This window comes from Hipposideros armiger, unplaced genomic scaffold, assembly GCF_001890085.2.
Source record: "Hipposideros armiger isolate ML-2016 unplaced genomic scaffold, ASM189008v1 scaffold_1164, whole genome shotgun sequence".
NCBI classification, from domain to species: domain Eukaryota; kingdom Metazoa; phylum Chordata; class Mammalia; order Chiroptera; family Hipposideridae; genus Hipposideros; species Hipposideros armiger.
Genome location: NW_017732514.1, coordinates 389,330 through 409,994, shown reverse-complemented (window position 1 = coordinate 409,994; position 20,665 = coordinate 389,330). Strand labels below are relative to the sequence as shown.

The following is a 20,665-nucleotide window of genomic DNA, read 5'->3' as shown; positions in this document are numbered from 1 at the left end:
AAACCCAAAACACAAGAGATAAATTCATTGTTTTCCATAAACTGAAGGCAGTGGATTGAAAACTCCTGGTTAAACCCTAAAAATTTCTTGTGGAGTCATGATCCCCTCCCCCTCCTTTTTTTTTTTTGAAAAAGAGAGAATAAAGTATCTAAAGGAGAAAATTTTATAGTGACCTTGGATCCCAAAATGTGAGATTCAGCGCATAGAAAAATCTGTTGATTGCTTAACTGTTCCTGCTACTCACCTGGATGAAACCCAAATAAATTCACAGCCACTGAGCTGAAGAGGCCATATGGCTTGTAATTAGACTCTTGCTCTCAGCCAAGATATTGAGACATTTACTCCATTTGCTGTTAAGCATTCATCATACTTTACTGCCCAGGAAAAGGGCACCCAGGAAGAGATTAAATTCATCCTTCTAATTTCACTAACCCTCACTCAATCTCCTTCTTACCCTCTTTTCCTCAATCAAAAAGAATCAATTTCTAAATGATTCATGGAAAATAATTCTTGCAACTAGTCCAAAGTCCTTTGTTGCTTCTTTATATGAAAAGTTCAAGCAAGCATCATCCAGGCCCTGGGCCAGGGGAGTAGGACAAGTGAGTCAGCTCAAATGGCCCCAGAAGCAGCTCAGAGTGGACCCAAGGTTTCTTCAATTTTTGTTGCCATGGTTCAGTGAGCAAATTTACTAGACAGGTTTATCAAGATAACCTTTCAATGGCAAATGTTAATTGAGCACTTAAAATTTGCCTGACACTATGTTAGGGGCTAGAGAAAAGAATCCAGCAGAGGCGATTGGGAAACAAATATTAAACAAATACACAGAGTTAGTTAATTTACAGGAACAATAAGCCTGCCAAATGTGAAGCACAGGGACTGTGATAGTGAACGGTCAGAGACCTGACCTGGATACAGGGGAGGACAGCTTCCCTGAAGAAGTGACATTTAAAGCTGAAGACTTAAAGAGTGAGGAAGAGTTAAGGGCTAGGAAATCATGGGGAAGGGGAGCCCTAGAAGGGGTGAATCTTGCAAATCCAGCAAAGCACTTGGCACAACATCCCCTGTATCCTGTGGATAAGAAGGCAAACGGTGCTCCAGATGTCAGGCGAGGCAGGCATTGTCACACTGCGCTGCTCTATTGAGTAGTTTTAACATGGAATTGAATGGAGCAGAAGTTGTGCAGAGATCATATACGCAAATAGCGCCAAACTGAAATATGCTCAGACAAAGGTGCATACCATCAAAGTGAAGTGTGATAGGTGAAAAACAGCTGGAATCCTGGACAGTTCCCTAAAGACCAAGAGCAGTAGGATTTAACTAGGGATTGGTAAAGAAGTTGAGAGGAACCCAGGAGGTTCTGCGGAGAAAAGTGAAAAAAAAAAAAAAGAGAGAGGTGAAATAATATTATTCAGCCATAAAAAGGAAAGAAGTACTGAAACACGTACATTGTGCTAAGCGAAAGAAGCCAGACACAGGAGAACAACTATTGTGTGATTCCATTTGTACGAAATATCCAGGACAGGCAAAACCATCGAGGCAGAAAGCAGACTGGAGGCTGCCAGGGCCTGTGGGGAAGGGACGGACAGGGAGCAACTGCCTGACGGGTACTGGGTTTGCTGTTGGGGAAATATTTTGCAGCTAGATAGAGGTAGTGAATTAGACATTTAGTACATTCTAAATGTACTAAATGCTAGTAAATTGTTCACTTAAAAAACGGTTAATTTTGTTCTGTGACTCTCACCTCAGTTTAAAAACGTAAATCGTAGAGGAGAGGGGTAGACCAAGATTTGACTACAGAAACTAAACACCCTTCCTGCAGACGAGGGTTCTTTGTTCCCTGAAAATTCAGCCATGGCAGGGAGTGAAGGATGATCCCACAGGCCTACACGCACAGTGTGGGGAAACGGGAAGGCTGATTATCAGCCTTTTATGCCAGCTACCTGGGAGACAGCAGTATGCTGCTCCAGGGCTCTGGGCTCAGCCCCATTTCAAACCCCAATAGTTACTAGTTGGGGTTTTGGCAGTAATTCATTTAACTAATTTATCTGTTATTGTTTTTATTAAACATTTAATGCATACAAAGATTATGACCTAACTTTCTATATTTCAGAAAAAGAATATTGCCATTCTGTTTTAAGTTCTTTGCTTTTTCCTCTTCAGAGGTAACTGCTATCTTAAATCATTTGTAATCATTTTATTTGTTTTCTTTCAATTTTATTGAGGTACTTAATTCACATATAGAACTCTGTTATAAGTTTAAGGTGCTCAGCATCATGACTTGACTTACATGTATTGTGAAAATTACCACAATTTTTAATTAAATCCATCAACTCATATAGATGCAAAAAAAAAGAAAAAAGAAAAATTTTTTTCCTTGTGATGAGAACTTTCAAGATTTACTCTCTTTGCAACTTTAAAATATACCATATAGCAGTGTTAACTATGCCGTCATATTGTACATTACACCCACAGTACTTATTTGTCTTATAACTGGAAATTTGTGCCTTTTAACCACCTTAATCCAATTTTACCTCTTCCCTCTTCCTGCCTCTCGTAACCACTAATCTGATAACTTTTACTAGGAGTTTGGATTTTATTTTGTTTTTAGATCCACATGTAAGTGAGATCATACAGCATTCATCTTTCTCTGACTTGTTTCACTTAGCATAGTGCATTTCCTTATTTTTTATGGATGAACAATATTGCATTGTGTATATACGAGGTGTGACAATTAAGTTCCCGAATTTGTTGCAACAATATTACTAACCTTTTTTTTATATCAGAGGGATTATTCATTATGAATTTATACCAACTGGACAAACAGTTAACCAAGTTTACTATTTGGAAGTGCTGAAAAGGCTACGTGAAAAAGTTAGACGAAAACAACCTGAACATTTCCCCAGCAGTTCATGGCTCTTGCATCATGGCAATGCACCAGCTCACAAGGCACTGTCTGCGAGGGAGTTTTTAGCCAGTAAACAAATAATTGTATTGGAATACCCTCCCTACTCACTAATCTGGCCCCCAATGACTTCTTTCTTTACCTAAAGATAAAGGAAATATTGAAAGGAAGACAATTTGATGACAGGACATCGAGAGTAATACAATGACAACTCTGATGGCCATTCCAGAAAAAGTTCCAAAATTGCTTTGAAGGGTGGACTAGGCACTGGTGTCAGTGCATAGCTTCACAAGGGGAGTACTTTGAAGGTGACCACAGTGATAGTCAGTAATGAGCTATATAGTCCTTTTTCTAGGATGAATTCGCAAATTTAATTGTCCAACTTCATATACCACATTTCCATTTATCTATCTACTTACACTTAGTTTATTGCTATCCATGTCTTGGCTATTGTAATGTAATCACTTTCTTATTATTCTTTTTTAGTATTATAACTATATATGTTTATATTCATAATCAGTAAGTTGCTTGGTTTTGCATATTTTTGAACTTAAATGAATGGATTTATACTCAACAATTATCCTTCTACTCCCCCTTTTTTTTTTTTTACTGAACATCACATTTCTGAGATTCATACATTCACATTGTGACTGTATTCATTCATTTTCACTGTTGTATACCACTCTTCTGTAAGAACAGCCCATCATTTATTTATCTGTTCTACTGCTAAGGAATATTTGGGTGGTTTCCACTTTTTTGCCACTACAAACAATGTTGTATGAATATTCTTGTACACCTCTCCTGGTGCATAAGTGCTAGAGTTACAGTATATACACAGGAGTGGGATACCTTAGTCAAAGGGTATGCACGTCTACAACTTATTTGATAAGACCAAGTTGTTTTGTAAAATTGTTGCACTAGTTTCCACTCCCACAGTTAATGGGCGTTCCAGTTGCTCCACATCCTTGCAAAGACTTGACATCACCAGATTATAAATTTGTCTCAATCTGGTGAGTGGGAAATGGTATACCATTGTTGTACTAATTTTTATCTCCTTGATTAGTAGGAAAGTTGGACATCTTTTCATATGTTTATTGGTCATTTGGGTTTATCTTTCTATGAAATGTCTATTCAAATCATTTGCAGGTTTTATATGATAACATCTGCCTTTTTCTTACTGATTTTTTTTTATATTTGGGTATTAACTCTTGATTATGTTTGTTTAAAATGCATTCTCAATTTATACTTGGTGTTTCACTTTTTATGGTGTCTTTTGATAAGCCCAAGTTCTTAATTTTAATGTAGCCAAAATATCAATCTTTGCCTGTATGTTTAATAATTTTTGTGTTTTGATTAAGAAATCTTTTCCTATGCCAAGGATATAAAGGTGTTCTCCTATATGGTCTTCTCACAGTTTTATAATTTTCCTGTTCTCAGTTACATGTTTAATCACCTGGAATTAATTTTTTGCATGTGGTATGACATAGGGTTCCAATTTCATTTTTTTTCCATATAGAAACAACTGTCCCAGCACACTGATTTCTAGTCTTGGTTTTGGCATATATTCTCAGTGGATATATGGAGCAGTTTCTTGGTTTGTTCTTGTCCATTGGTTATTTTGTCTATCTGTATGCAATACTAGGCCCATTTATTACAATTCCTAATACTGTTTAGACAAATTCTCCCAATTTGTTCTTTAGGCGAGTTTCACATATCTTTGGCCTTTTGCTTTTCCATATAAATTTTAGAAGCAGCTTTGTCAAGTTCTTTAACAAAAGTTTTTTCAACAAAACCTTTGGGATCTTGGTTAGAATTGCAGTGACAATGTAGATTAGGTAGAACTGACATCTTTAAGAATGTGAGTCTTCTAATATGTGGCATGGTATATTTCTTCATTTATTTAGGTCTTCTTTACTGGTTTTCAATAAACATATATCTTATATATCTTTGGTTACTTTATTCCTGAATACTTTTTCCATTTTTATATAATTATAAATGAAATTGCATGTATATCAGCTTTTCACTTTTTTTGGTATATAGAATTGTACTTTTTAACATTGATTTGGAATCCAGGAAACTAACTAAACTCTATTTCTAATTATCTGTAAATTCTTTATGGTTTCTATATAACTGTTTATATCACTTGTGAATAGTAATAGCTTTGATTCTTCCCTCCCATCCCTTATAATTTTTTTGCTTTTTCTTGCCCTTTTGTGTTTGCTGAGACTATCAGTAAAATGTTAAATAAAAGATGCTTTCAAGTTTGCATCATAGTTATGAGGTTTGCTGAAAATTGTCTTCTAAACCTATTTTGTTAGAATTTGATATGATGGGTATAGAATTTTATGAAATACCTTTTTTCTTCATCAATTGAGATAGTCACTGTTTTTCTATTTTAATATGTCCATGTAAAGAATTATATGAATTGGTTTTCCAACATTAAGACAATCTTGTATTCCTGAGATAAACCCATTATGTTTTATTGGGTTTATTTCTCTCTATAAGATTTAGTAGAACCTTCTGGGCTGTGGGACTGTTGACATTTTAAATTATTGATTCAATGCATTTAATATTTATAGGCCATTTGTTTTCTTTTTTATTAAAAAATTAGTTCTTCAGAATTGCATCTTATTACCTTTTAGGCATCTATAGATCTGCATTACTGTCCCATTTCTCATTCCTTATATTGGTTATTCCTGCTTTCTTTTTTTTTTAGTGATTCTCACCAGACATTTGAAAATCTTATTCTTCTCAAATAAATAACTTTTGGCTTTACGGATTCTTGTGTATATCTGTTTCTACATAATTAATTTCTGCTCTTTATTGTTTCTCTTAATTTATTCTGTTAATTTTCTGACTTCTTAATTTCTACACTTCTTAATTTTTAGCCCTTCTTCTTTCCTGATATAAAGCTAGTAAGGCTATAAATTTTCCTATAAGTAAGTACCAGTTTAGCTTCACATATGTTCTTATAGTGTTCTTATAATCTGATTCCTAAATATTTTCCAACTTCTATTACAATTTTTTCTTTGATCTATAAGTTAGGCCTATATGTGTCTTAATTTGTAAACCTGTGGGGGTTTTCCAGGTTCTTTTTTGTTGTTTGTATCTAAATTAACTGTGCTGTGATCAGAGAATGAGGACAGCATGATACAATACTTTGAAATGTCTTAAGGATTGCTTTATAGTCTAGAGCTAAATTTTTATAGGCTTCAAAACAATACATCCTGCTTTTATTAGGTTCACTGTTCCATATATGACTACTTAAATAAAGCTAGTTTATATTATATGTATTACTTTGCTAAACCTGCCATAACAAAAAACCACAGACCGAGTGGCTTGAACAACAGAAATTTATTCTCTAACAATTTGGAGATTAGAAGTCAAAGATTGAAATGTTGCAGGGTTGGTTTCCTCTGAGGCCTCCCTTCTTGGCATGTAGACGAACACCCTTCCCTCATGTCTTCACATGGTCTTTCCTCTGTGTGTGTCTGTGTCCTAATATCCTCTTCTTGGCAGGACACCTGTAATCCATATTGGATGAAAGTCCACCCACAGGACTTCATTTTAATTTAATTACCTCTTTAAAGCTCTCTCCAAATATGGTCACATTTTGAGGTACTGAGTGAGGATTAGGACTTCAACATACGAATTTTTTAGGAGGCAGGGAGGGCAGACACAGTTCAGTCCACAACATTATACTTATCAAATTCTTTATATCCTTAAAGATATTTTTGCTTGCTTCATGAGTCAGTGACTGAGAGAAGTGTTCAAATCTTCCACTGTGATGACGAATGTTTCTATTTCTCTTAAAGTTCTGTCAATTTTTGCTTAATATACTTTGAGGATATGTTTTTTGGTTTTTTTTATAAAAGATTTTATTAGGGAATTAGGGGAGGGGAACAGCATCGGGGAAGAGAAACAGACAAGTTGCTGTCCTTTTTGATCTTCAGTCTAGTTGTGGAGGACATCGCTTCACTGGCCCTGAGGATATGTTAATAGTATATATAAGTTTAGAATTTTTATAGCTACTTGGTGAATTGAACATTTGATTATTATGTAGTTACCTTCCACCTTTAGCAATGCTTGTCTTCTATTTTGTCTGTTAAAATATAGTTATATTAGCTTGCTTTCTGTTAATATTTGTGTGGTAAATGTTTCCATCCTTTTATTCTCAAGTTTTTATTTTTTTGTCCTTCTGTTTTTTTGATGCGTCTTTTGTAAAAAGCATATAACTGGAGGGATTTATTCAGCCCGACAATATTTTTCTTTTAAACAGTGTATTTAGTATAATTATAAGTCCACTTGTATTTATTATAATTAATGATGTATTTTGATTTTTAATACTAACTTGCTCTTTTGTGAGAGATAGTATAGTGTTGTCTTTAAGAGAACAGATACTAAGAAATACTGCCTAGGTGTGAATACCAGTTGCATTACTACCTGTGTAACTCAGTCTAATTACTTTAAACACTGTGGCTCAGTTTCCCTTACTGCAAAATGGCTATAATACCACCTTGTAGGGCTCTTATGAAGTGAGTCAATATCCATAGTACATACTGCTGAGAACAGTGCTGGGCCCGTACATATTATATACATGTTTTCTGTTAATATTTCATTATTATAATTATCACTTTAAATTGACTATTTTCTCTGTTTCTCTCTTCTTTACTTCTTTTTTCTTTCTTCTATATTGATAGAATATGTTTTTCATATTCTATTTCTTTCCTTCCTCCAGTTTGAGAATTATATTCTCTGTCCTATTCTTTTAGGGATACCCTAGAAATTTATCAAGAATACTTAAGTTATTAAAGTTTAAAGTTAATTCTTATCTTTACCATCTCCTGAACATTACGAAAACTTCATAATACTTTTAACTCTGATTACCTCCATTCTGATTTATACACTATCATTGTACTCATTTTAAATTAATTTTAAGCCTCATAAATTATTATTGCTTTATATACTCAATAATCATTTAGTTTTACTCACTTGTCTACCATCTTCTTTACTAATCATTCCTTTTTACAGCACAAAATTTCCATCTGGTAACACTTTCTTTCTGCCTGAATTATACCTTTTAAATTGGGCCTTCTGGTGGCACTATTCTGTTTTTATTGTCTGAAAATACCTGTATATCATGGTTAAAAAAAAAAAAGGAAATGTAACAATAAGAGGGTTTGTCAATAAATTTAGGTTGATAGAAACCTTCTTTTAGCATTTTGAAAATATAATTCCTTAGTTTATTTCTAGCTTCTATATTTGCTACTGAGAAGATTGCTTTCAAAACCATTGTCTTTGGCGTTCTTCAATATCACTAAGATATTTGAAATATGAGTTTCTCTTTAATTTATCCTAGCTGTGGATGGATATATTTAATCCATTCTAGACAATTCTCAGCCATTAAATCTTCAAATATTACCTCTGCTCTTCATTTCTTTATGAAAGTCTTAACTAGATATGTTAGATCTTATTGCTCTATTCCTTGTGTCTTTTAACCTCCTTTATAGTTTACTTCTGTTTTTGTGTTATATTATGATTAATCTCCTCAAATCTGTCATCCACTTCACTAATTCTCTAGTTGTTAAACCATTCATCAAGTTTTTCAAATTTCAGATGTTTTCATTTTTATTAATTTCAAAATTCATTGGATGGTTTAAAAAACAACTTTTTTTTTTTTTTTTTTAAATTCTGTGCCTGGTAAGTGTAGGATTTGAAGTCTTTCTGGGTCTGATTTGGCCTTCTGGTGTTTCTACTGGTTCTCACTCAGTATGCATGTTTGTATGTGTAATGTTTCCTTTCCTCCTCCTCAATCTCTCAATCTCTCTCTCTCTCTCTCTCTCTCATTCTCTCTCCTCCTATCTCCTCTCTCCTATCTGTTTATACTACGAATTCATGTTTCTTGCAATTTTGTCGTGCTTCTTGAGGCCTGGGTTGATGGGCCATTCACATTAGCTAGTGCTTAGGAGCATGTCTTGCACTAGACCGTTTTAAACTAAATTACCAGCCTGGGCTTTCTCAGAACACACAGGTGTGGTAAATGTGGGCCGGCAACCAGCGTGCCGACTGGCTTGACATTACACAGTGTTGGGGCACTCCTTCCTTCCCCAGCTCAGCACCAACACTCGAGAATAACCAATCCCCTGCAGATTTGGAGGCATGGTGGTTTAGAGAGCACACAGCCATGCTGGGTGCTAGCTTTATGTGGGGCGCTTCCTATTAGACTCTTCGCCTAAGCAAGCTCTGGGTTTTACCTCTCCCAACCAGGACCATATATACAAGTGTGTACTGCACAACTTTAGGGGCATTTTATATATATATATATATATATATATATATATATATATATACACACACACACACACACACATATATAGTCTATATGACATATGTAGTGAACCTGTCTTCATTCCCACGGGACGGTAAAAACTAAAGCTCAAGTTCACTAAGTTTAGTAATTGCTTCAAAGTGAAAGCTAGGTTCAGTTGCTTTGGTTTTGTAATTGTATAACTGATAGATCTTAAATGAAGAGTCAAGACTGTGTCTCCCCACTTCAGCAGTCCTATAAAGGGTAGGTAGCCTCAATATATTACAAATAGAATTGATTTGCAAATCATCATTTCAACAAAAATATCTGCCACTTGCCCCATTAAAGGAAACATAGCATGATAAGAGGGTGTTCATTGCTTTGCTTTGTTTATTTTTAGATGCGGACTTTCCTGTTGTTCTCCAGCCCTCAAATGTAAATGAGAAAACACAGCTAATCAGAGAAGGACCTCGAAGTTATTGCACAGACTCTTAATACTGAGCCCAATGAGGGTCCACAGTGCCTCCTCTTGGTTCAGCCATGTCTCCAGGTGGTCATGGGGGGAAGGTAGGGGACATGAAATGCTGTGAACTTTTCCATATTTGTATTTTATTTTTAGGTACGGAAAGATAATAGCTACATAACTTCCTCAGTATGCACATTCACTCTTTTGAATAGAATTCCTAATGAAACACATTCCAGTTCAATGAGTAAAAGCCTGAAGAGTTGTTTTATGCTCCTTGCATGAGGTAAGAAAGTGGCACTGGACAGGCTTTATAAGCCTGCCCTTTATGTGAGCCAGACCTCATCCCTTACAGACTAAAGTAGTAGTCCAAAGTAAAGGCCACTTTTCATCTATTTAGCTAACGGCAATATTCATCTCTACCATAAATAGCATTAGCAAAACGTACGTGAGCATTTAGGAGAAATTTTTCATGTGTGTGGAGATCTTTCCTGTCAATATTCAATATGGCTACAGAAATTTCAAGAGGCAGGAAGAAACTGTTAGGTAAAAAGAAAAAAAGACAAACCATATTATTTTAAAGTATATTTTAGAAAGATTAAAAATTGTCATTCACTGAAAACTGACCAGTAAACCCAGGAAGAACAGGTTTTGTGTGTACTTTTCAATTGGCAGCAAAAACAAAACTTCAACCTGGTTAAATGTTATAAATGATCCAGAAAATCATTCTGAGCCTAAACCAGCTCCTAACAATGTGCTGACCATTTTTAAGTAAAAATAATTTCTGTACAACTGGCCTAGATTAGCCAGACTAAACAATAAAAAAACAAAAACAAAAACAAAACAAACCATGAGGTAAAGGGTAGAATTCTAAATTCTATAGCCTAAATTTAAATTTAAATTTAAAGGCATATCACTTACCCCATTTTTGGTGGGATTAATTACATTGACCAGAAAACGCTCAGCCCTGTGCATGTTGAACATTTAAGTTTAGAGGTCATCTCTGCATTTACTTGTTTGAGCCTCATATTCATTATATGGTAGAAACCATGTGCTATTTCTAAAATAGTACAGCAGCAAAAGTGTTTGTTTTTCTAGGTCTTTCTTAGATCTTTATATAGCATTGCATTTTTCAAGATCTTGTTATGTTTTTATATAATATTATGAAATGTCATTTTCTTTTTTCTTTGTTTCTTATCACCAAATTACAGTTAACTGAAGTTAAATACACATTGTGAGAAATGGTGTGATGGTTCTGACAGTTCTGACGTCATTAAAACTCTGCTCTAACTCTTGAGTTATTGGAATTTTTTTTTCATCAACATAATCAAGTAGAAAGAGCCCTGGTTTGAAAGTTGAAAAATTTGGTTCTGATCTAAGTTCTCACTAGCAATTTGTTCACTAAGTTCAAACTAGCAATTTGACCAAGTGAGATGAGAATAACATGGCTAATCTCCCAACGACTCTGTTTTCATATTTGCTCTGCCAAGTTTCAATTTGCCTTCCAAGTTGCTGTGAGATCAGATGAAATAATTGAGGTGAAAGAACTCGGAAAAGTCAGCTGTTTAACAAATATAAGTGGTCTTGCATCAATTTGTATATGTGGATACTCATAGACAAATGTAATGTGACGTCTTATGTATATAAACTCTTGCCTAACAAGACCCAGAAAGACGCCCAGTACTAACAGCTTTAGTGACCAGCAAATGCTCAGAACCCTATACTCAAGAAACAAGTGCTACTTTCCATTTGAAGGGAACAATAAGATAAATACCCCACCTGTGAATCATTTGAATCACTACATTTCCTTCCTAAGGACTCCAGGCAAAAATCAGGCCTATTTTTGAATAGCAACCTGCACATCACAAAGCTCATCTTCCGTTTCTCTCCCAGACCTCATTTTTCTCTCCCACACAGGATTTTTCACTTACATTCCTAGCTTGCCCAGAGAGCTGGTACAAAATGAGAACAGGGCATGAATTAGAATCAGATGATGAAATTAAATTCCTGGAGGGGTTCTGGCAAATATTTCCTACAAAGGGCTAGTTTCTGGTTACAATGATATGTGGCGAATGCGAGCACAGGAATGCCTAAGGATGAGAGAGTGAATTCCACAGAACGCCCCTTTGGCTACCTCCATAGAAACAAGGATGAACTCTGCATCTGAGGAGGGGCTGCTTAAGTGTCTTGTAGGGAGTCAACAGGAGCTCCCATCTGGAATCACAGCAGTTATTCTGAATCCACAAGCACCTTATCAGAAAAGCATCAAGGAAAGAAGGGATGTACCGACCATAATCCTCAGCATGGTTGCGGTGGCCCTGGTTCATGCAAGGTCAAATGAACCACCCACTTTAGCGGCCCACAAGCTAACCCTGGCCTCTAAGATTTCATATAAAGCTTCATAGGTCATCCATTTATTTTTTTTTGCTGTCTTATTTTAGAACATAATTTTAATAATGTGCATTTTTCTTTACCAAAATACATATATCTTAATTCTTTGAGAATAAATGACATTCTATTTCTACATTTCAAGTGGTATGTAGGCTCACACACATTTGACATGGCCTAGCCTGGAAATCCACTTACCTGGTAATGCACTGCTCTGACCTACAGAGAGGGTTCCAGTTAAGGCTACATGATCTCTGTGGTATGCACAACAATGGCCCTCTAAGATGTGTATGTCCTAGTTCCCAGAAGCCGCAAATATATCACCTCTCATGGCAACAGGGACTTTGCAGATGTGCTTACTCAGGACCTTGAGATGGGGAGATGATCCTGGACTACCCGAGTGGGCCCAATCTAAGCACATGCGTCCTTAAAAATGAAGAATCTTTCCTGGCTATGGAGAGGGAAAGATGTAACTACAGAAGAATGGTCAGAGAGATGAACTGAAGAGCAGAGAACGGTCGGAGATATGACTTAAAGATGGAAGAGGAAGGGGCCCATGAGACAAGGTGTGTAGGCAACCTCTAAAAGCTGAAAAAGCTAAGGAAATGGATTCTCCTCTAGAGCTTCCAGAAAGAAACACAGCCCCAGCACCACCTTGATTGTAGCCCAGTGACATCTATGTCAAACTTCTGACCTCCAGAATTGTATGAGTATGAGTATGTTTCTTCATACTCCTTATTTTTTTTCTTTTTATTCACTGGTTAAATGAGTCTTTTTAACTTCCTTCTTCTCCTTTGCCCTTCTCTTCCCCATTTCTCAGTACTCTATCTCCTCTGTCTTCCTCCCTTCTCCCACTTCCATCATTCTTCCAGTTGACCCTCATTTCTGTTTTAGTTTCCTAATCTCTCTGCTCACTACTGTCAACTCTCTACTTTAACATTTACTGGTCTTTTAGATAAACTGAACTACTGTGACTCTATTCCAACTGGTGGGGAAGGAGAGAGATTGAAAATAGACGAGGTAACAGAATAGTCTTAAACAAATGTCTCCCCGCTCCCAACTTCAAGCACAAATAATCACAATGCTAATAGGTGAAGGGCAAACAAAGTATTTTTCAAACAATTCTCCAAGTGTATTGACAAACGGAAATAATTTATAGTGACCACATTCATTATTTGAATGTATGGTAGGTAATTTATTGAGATATTAATTTTGTTCTGTCCTTAGCGCTTTAGGGAGCTCAAAGGAATGAGGGCTTTTCTACTGAGCTTCACCTTAAAAAGGTCACTCGCTTGCTACCATTGCCTTAGAGGTTAAAAACAAAGGTAGTCAGACGCCTGGAAAACAACTACCCAGGCTTTTGTTTGGGAGCTTGAGCTGTTAGAAGGGCCATTAGAAAGATGTTAGAAATCTGAGGAAGAGAAGAACCCCAATCATGAGTGGCCTCTAGACCAAAGATGGGTTTGGAAGTTTTGGGGGGAGGTCCCAGAGTAGCCCAGACTTGTGTCCCTACAGGAAAGAACCTCTATGATGAGGTAACACTTGGATGCCTAGGGGACAAAATTAAGTCATGGTTTTGTAGCCATAAAAAAAGACTCCTGTGCCCACATTGGGCCCTGAAAGGAACCATGCAGGGTCAGACACTGAGACCTCGGGAACAACCAGGCTAGAGCAAGATTCGGGGCTCGAAACTCACTCAGAAACTCACTCACGTGGAGGACTAAGACATAAACCCCTGCAGACCCCTTAACAGCCCTACCAAAGCGAGGGAAACCAAAACCTGGCTGAGATAAATTTCTTGCTGGCCTGTTAACAGCAGCTTTGAGTCAGAGTCAAATTGATTTAGAACAGATAATGTACTCTGAGCATCAGGAGACTTCCCTACATTTTTTCTCAAATATCACTTCTCCACAGGCTTGCCCAGACCCCTCTTCCTAGAACTGTCACCTCACCCTTCCCATTCTCTGCTTTTTCTCCTCATTGCCTTTCACTGACATACTTTCTATCTGGATTATTATCTGTCTCCCACACCACAAGGGCAAAGGTTTTTACTCTGTTTTTTGTGTCCTGCTGAATCCTTAGTGCTTAATTTAAAACAGTGCCTGACACGTAGTACATGGTCAGGGAATACCTGTTAAATGAGTAAATTAGCCTGAGTCATAGAATAGAGAAATCCCTACTGCTAGAAACACAAAAGCTGCTAGAATCCTCATTTTTAGGGAAGCTTAGCATTAAATTAATACAAAAATTAATATGTTAGCACTCAATCTCACGCCTCTAACCAAATTACAGAATTAACTTTTTAAAAAATTTCCCCAGCCTGCCCTCCCTTAATTTTCACTGATATACAGACAACCATTTCCAGGGCATCAGTCCTTCTCCAAGCAGAGAAAACCTTTATTCAAGAAACAAGGATCCTCCTCTCCAAACCCCCGTTTTCCCAGCCTGCAGTCCTCCTAAGCACTTACGTCACATTCATCTTCATATTATTCCTGAGCAGCTCTAGACTAGAAAAGGCCAGAAATTTAGATTAAGTCATATATAACCAGTTTCTGTCACACAAATCCATTTCCAAATTGTAGGAGGCTCAAATGAGCAGTGATTCCCAGAATCAGAGTTTACATCTGTATTTTGCACGGTGCTAAAAACAAAGTAGGAAATCAATGCATACCTGTTGATTATTTGATTAATTCTCAAACATATGCCATTTCTAAGAAAAGCATTTCTCCAAGGCGACTTAAACATGCTCAGTGCCAAATGAACAGGGAAGTGTGATACAATTTTCTGGAATTTTCGTGTTGACCCAGGGCTGTCCCCAAGAAACAAAACTAAGCTCCTAGAATCAAATCAGCAGTTACCGGATGGCTGTTAACACATTCTGCTCACCAGTGGCCTGCCAGCGGAACTTTCTAGTAGCCGGTTATCAGCTTCTCCAACACCTTAGAGCCCCCCAAAACACATGCTTGTCCCCAGGGCCAGGAAGAGGGGATCTTACCTAGTGAGGGGCTTTTGCCTTTTACTTCTGGGTAATCTGCTCTGGCAGCCAAGTGTCTCCACTCCTGAGATGTCCAAACTCATCTCTTCTCAGACAAAGTTTCATCACTGAAACAGGATTTTTAGATGTGTGATTTTGTGTGCACCAAGATCGTGGTGTCATGTAGCCAAAAAATGGACACACAGACCAGAGAGGTAAAGTTGCAGAAAAGGAGTTTATTAGAAGAAAAAAATACATTTCAAGGAAACAGAAGCAGGCCCGAACAGTAGTAGAGAATGGCTCAAGGCCCATTATTAGAAAAGAAAGTACACTCCAAAGAGTTTGGAGTGGGCCCCAAGCAGAGGCAAGGTTCAAAATGCTCAAAAAGTGTTGACTGGCCAGGACTTGGAGTTTTTAATCCCTTCTTTCTCTAGAATGGGCTGTTCCTCTCTGGGTGTGGGACCATTTGATTGACATCTGTGATTGACAACAGGCTATTTATTACCTCATCTTTTCAGACTGCGCATGTTCCTTCCCAGAATTCAGTCTGTTATGATGATATTAATGATTTCCAGGCATATGTATGATATTATAATAATGGTATAATGAGGCCCAGGTGAAATGAAGGCCATTGTGGTCTTGACTGCGGAGGTGTGAGTGACTGGTCTAATCCAGTCAGGTATTTTGTACCCATTTGTTTCCCTGTAGGGGTAGATAATTACAATGAAAAGGAGAAGTTTTGTGTGGAGAGGGGAGATCTTTTGGGAGGTCACATTCTATGGGAAGTGCAGAAATGCAGAGACCCAATGCCTGCCTCTAGCGGCCTGTCTTGTTTTCCCCTTGAGATACGTGATCCCCATAAAATCTCTATGGGAAGTTGAGGGACAGAAGGTCTTTTCTTCTGGCTCTACTTCCTGCTGGGCAGGAGCATAGAACTGTCCCTGCATATTGGGGGATTCACAGAACTCTCACCTATCTGATCTCAGATGAGATGAAGGGGTCTCGAGATCCGCCTGGAAGACCGTGTTGGCTTCTTTGGTTGCAACTGGCAATCTTGCTGGGGTGCCCTCTGTATCCCCAAGGCCCCTGGATAAGGAAAAATAGATTTTAATTAATAAATTTCTTAATGAGCAGAGCTCAAATCTATTGATGTTGGGTGGCTATGGGTTTGGAAAGAACATTAGCCTTTAATGTTTACAATCAACAAGTATACTGGCCTGGGAAATGTTACAACCTATTTAGTCTCTGGGATGGGATTATCCAAGAGTTAGGTCCAGGATGGCTTGGGGAATGTTGGGAAGTCACAGGCTTTTAAGTAGTTATCTAAAGCCAGGGTTGTGTTGAGAGATATTCTGTGATTCAGTCTAGGAGCAATCTTTAGTCTAGGATTCAGAAACTGATTAGAAGAGTAATCAAAGTCAGGGGCTAAGAAACTGGGGAAGAGGAGACTTAAAACTTCTATAGAAAAACTTAAAAGTTGTCCAGGGGGGCTACTCGCTTGACCTACATCATCACTTTCTTTCTTGGTGAAGAATAAGTGGGGGAAGTTTTTTGGTGCAGATTTTCACTTAGGGGATAAAATTCCAACATTTTTTTTTTTTTTTAGAATGTTCTATTTGAACATGTATAGAGTAACTATTTACTAACCTGGTATTTTTCAGGATTATTTGTTACAATTTCAAAAGCAATATATTAAAGCTAACCTACATTTAAAGAGAACAAATGAAAGCCATTGGGCAATGAAAAATATTAAGTCTATGCATTGATTAACTTACTAGCATACAGTTTTACATAAAATGCCTTCTTTTCACAAGTTTTTGTTGTATTTAGCATGGAATTTATCTTTAAACGCAATATATAGCATACTAGAAAATTAATTTTTAGCCACAAAAAATTTTATCTGAAAGATACATGTTATTCTGAGTAAGAGGATGAAGTTTAATACAAAAGAAAAATGATTTATTTCCCTGCTTATCTTCTGCTTTTCTTAGTTCTCTCTTAGAGTTCAACATATTCCCTCCACCAACTAAAGAATTTGAAAGAAGGTGGGAAGAGATGGCTTTTACTATCACAGGTGCATTTGTATTTGAAAAATATGATTCATTCTTTCATAAATTAAAAAAAAATCTGTCAAATGAACAATAATAACCAATAGCTGTAGTACTTCATAACTGACATTGCCCTGAGATGTATATTATATATTAGCTTTATATACTCATTTAATACAGCAACCTATGACACAAGTACTATCAGCATTACCATTCCCCATTTTTCAGACTAAGAAACTAAAACACAGAAAGGTTTTGTAACTTGGCCAAGATCACCAGCTACTAAGGCATAGAGCTGGCTGGTTCTCAAGTCCATGATGTTAACAGCTGTATTGTATTGCCTCTCCATGACGATCTTACATTTCCAACTACATTTGTCCTTCCTGAAAACTACATACATGTAGTACACATGGCAACCACAGCGATTTGCTGCTAGCTTGCCTTTCAAGAAAGGTCTCTCTGCCCAGTTGCCAGGAGGGTGGTTAACTGACAGCCTCCAGGTATTAACTCCTTCAGGATCCAAGGTTATCAGCCTCTGGCCAGTGACTGAACAAGGTGGTTGTACAAGGGCCTAGGCATTTCTGCTCAACTCAGGACTCCTCTGAAGGGAAATATAATTGCTCTGCAGCTAACAAGGGGGCTGGCAGAGACTGTCAGGTCTCCATTAATAGCTACCCCTACCTAATCTTGTGCCCACCCCTTTTCCATTCACAGATGTTACTCCCCAGGAAAACTTTACTTTAGATGTGTGTCAACTTCTGCCTCCTGGAGAACCCGATCAGTATAACATCCTCAAGTAATGTTTATTTTTTATTTGTTTCAGAAAGGAATCATGGGATTTAAACTTTATAAGCTCTTGCGAGTGTAAATTATCTATTTGTCCTCTTATGTGATTAATACTTTGGCTACACAATTCTAGGTTCAAAATTATTTCCCCACAGAACTTTGAAGGTCTTGCTCTGTCTTCTAGTATCCAGTACTGCTGCTGAGAAGTCTGATCATAATCTGATTCTCATCCTTTGTAGCTAGCCTGTTTTTTGTTTGTTTTTTTGTCCTCAATTCTGAAAGCTTTTAGGGTTATTCTTAATGCTTTATCCTTAATGCTTTAAAACTTCACTAGGCTGTGTCCAGGCATAGTTGTTTTTCATTCATCCTGCAGAGGTGGCCCTTTCAATCTGATGACTGTTTTTCTTCCATTCCTTTCCCTGCATTGTCTCTGCTTTCTTTTTCTGGAACTCTGACTAGATAGTCATTTTATCTTCTGGATCTACCCTCCATGCTCTACTTTCATATTTTCTGTTCTCTATGTTCTGCTGGGAGACAGTTTCCATTCTATCTTCTATAACTTCAAATTTGATCTTCGGCCATGACCCATATGTTACTTTTCAACTGAGCAATCACACTTTAGTTTTCAAGAACTCAATTATTCTCTTGCTGCTCCTCTTAATAATACTTTATTCTGGTTTTTTATTGCTGTAATATCCTCTTAGATGTCCCTGAGGATATCAATTAACATTTTAAAAAACAGTTCTGTACTATTCCTTAAATTATCTTTGATTCCTCCTGGGTCAGTTTTTTTGTTCATCTTGGACTTTCTCTTATTAAGTTATTGTTTCCTTTCCAATGTCTGATAGACACTTGTTCATATTTATGAATCATGGAGTACATTGATTTGAATCTGCAAAATGGTTGGGTCCTGAGGACAAACAGGCTTTTCCATTTATGGTGCATGAGCGAAAACAGCCACACGGGCCAAAGTCCCCCAAACTGCCAACTCAAGGAGGAGCTCACTTTGAGAGCGGAGTGGGGAGGCCTTTCTTTCTCTTCACATTTACTATAAATAGGCTCTACACTATCTCCCCAGCCCTATGCTCACCCCATGGACTCTCCCGAGGTAAATCTCGTCTGCTTAAGCAGTTCTCAAGGCAGCTTCAGCTGAGGACAAATGCTGCAGCAGCTGCACAATGTTGTGGGCTTCTGACCTTTGTGCTGCTGCCTCTGTGCCTGGAACCTCTTGGGAGCTCCATGGGGAGAATGTTTCTGTCTCTTCTAACTTCAGGAATGTGTATTCTGAGCTGTCTTTTTCTCCATTCTGTGTTATGTGTCTACACAGTCTCATTTGCTTCCCACAGCCCAGAAATTAAAATCTCAGGTTTGCTGATTGTACCTTCTGTTGTTTTCCATGCTGTAATAGACTTTTTTTTCTTTTTGTATCTCTTTATTATCTTTTCTTGGGATCCTAGGAAGGAGGGGATGCAATCATATGTGCCCAACCATAAGGCTAGAAGCGAGCCAGCCCTGAATAGCTGCACGTAATACTGACTCCTACACAGGAGTCGGGGTGAGCATCTAACTGAGGCCATAACAATGAAGAGTTTTACAGTGAGGACCGACAAAGAAGTGAGTCTCTGGTTGACAGATGTCTTAGTCTGTTTGGGTTGCTATAACAAAACAGACTGGGGGTGGCTTAGAAACAATAGAAATTTATTTCTCAAAGTTCTGGAGGCTGGAAGTCCATCATCAGGGTGTCAGCATGGTCAGATCCTGGTGAAGGCCCTCTTCCCGGTTACAGACTTCTGAACTTCTCAGGGTGTCCTCACATAGTGGAAGAGAAGAGGAATCTCTCTGGAGCCTCTTGTATAAAGGGCACTAATCCTGTTCATAAGGGCTCTGTCCTCATGACCTAATGACCTCCCACATGCCCCACCTTCTAATACCATCAATTGGGCATTAGGTTTTCAACACATGAATTTGAGGGGACACAAACATTCAATCTACAGCAATAGACTATGAGGAATAAAGGTCAGGCACTTGCAGGTGGGAGCAGCAGCACCATCTGTTCAACTATGTGCACTAGAGATGCATACAGAACTGCTGAGAAGCACTGAGAGAAAAACCATAAGACGGTTCAGTTACATTTCACCCTTGGTTTCCCTGGGACATCCTGTATCTTTATAATAAATGTTTATCTTGCTTACACTACCTCTATGTAAGTTTCTGTCACAAGTAAGAGAGCCAGAAATCTTGCACCATCTTGCCCGTCTTGGACCATGTTACTGTGGACTGGCTGGCTGGTAGGGAACAGGGAGCATCAAGAAAGATTACACCGTGGGGCCAGCCAGGGTTTCTGCCACAGTGCAACGACGGCCATGACAGTGACCTCTGAAGATAATAAATGCCTTACTTGCCACCCTCGTAAAATGAGAAAGTACAAATAAGATGGAGGCTCTTTCCTCTTAGCCTAATTTACAAGGTTCTGTCCATAAATTTGAGGGGAGGGGTGCAACCTACCTCCCCAACTTCCCACAGAGGTAATTAATATATTTTTATCTCTCAGGAACACTATATAACTTTAAAGATAAATCAGCTTGTTATGTGAAGAATATGGCAAAATGTTCGTTAGGAAACAAAAATAAAACACACCATCATTTTGTTCAAATGGTCTGTGATTGTTACCTCAACCCCTAAATTTTTAGTTTTTTAAACCATGTTTGTGTAGCCTTAACGAAGTCGCTTTCCAACTTAAAAACCAGCCCTTTTTCCTAACTTCACATTTTCTTTCTTATCTCTTCCAGAACTTCAC

The 20,665-nt window shown here is 37.7% G+C and overlaps 1 protein-coding gene across 1 annotated transcript in view; it reads left to right on the top strand.

Annotated features, from left to right (window-relative positions):
* Nucleotides 1-9,806, top strand: part of DNAJC5B (DnaJ heat shock protein family (Hsp40) member C5 beta) — a gene marked incomplete at its 5' end in the record, with an annotated part of 20,262 nt that extends 10,456 nt beyond the window's left edge. The window contains one exon of the mRNA XM_019632683.1: nucleotides 9,610-9,806. Within this exon, the coding sequence (XP_019488228.1) occupies nucleotides 9,610-9,704 (95 nt within the window). The remainder of the gene's footprint in view (nucleotides 1-9,609) is intronic.
* Nucleotides 9,807-20,665: the final 10,859 nt, after the last annotated feature.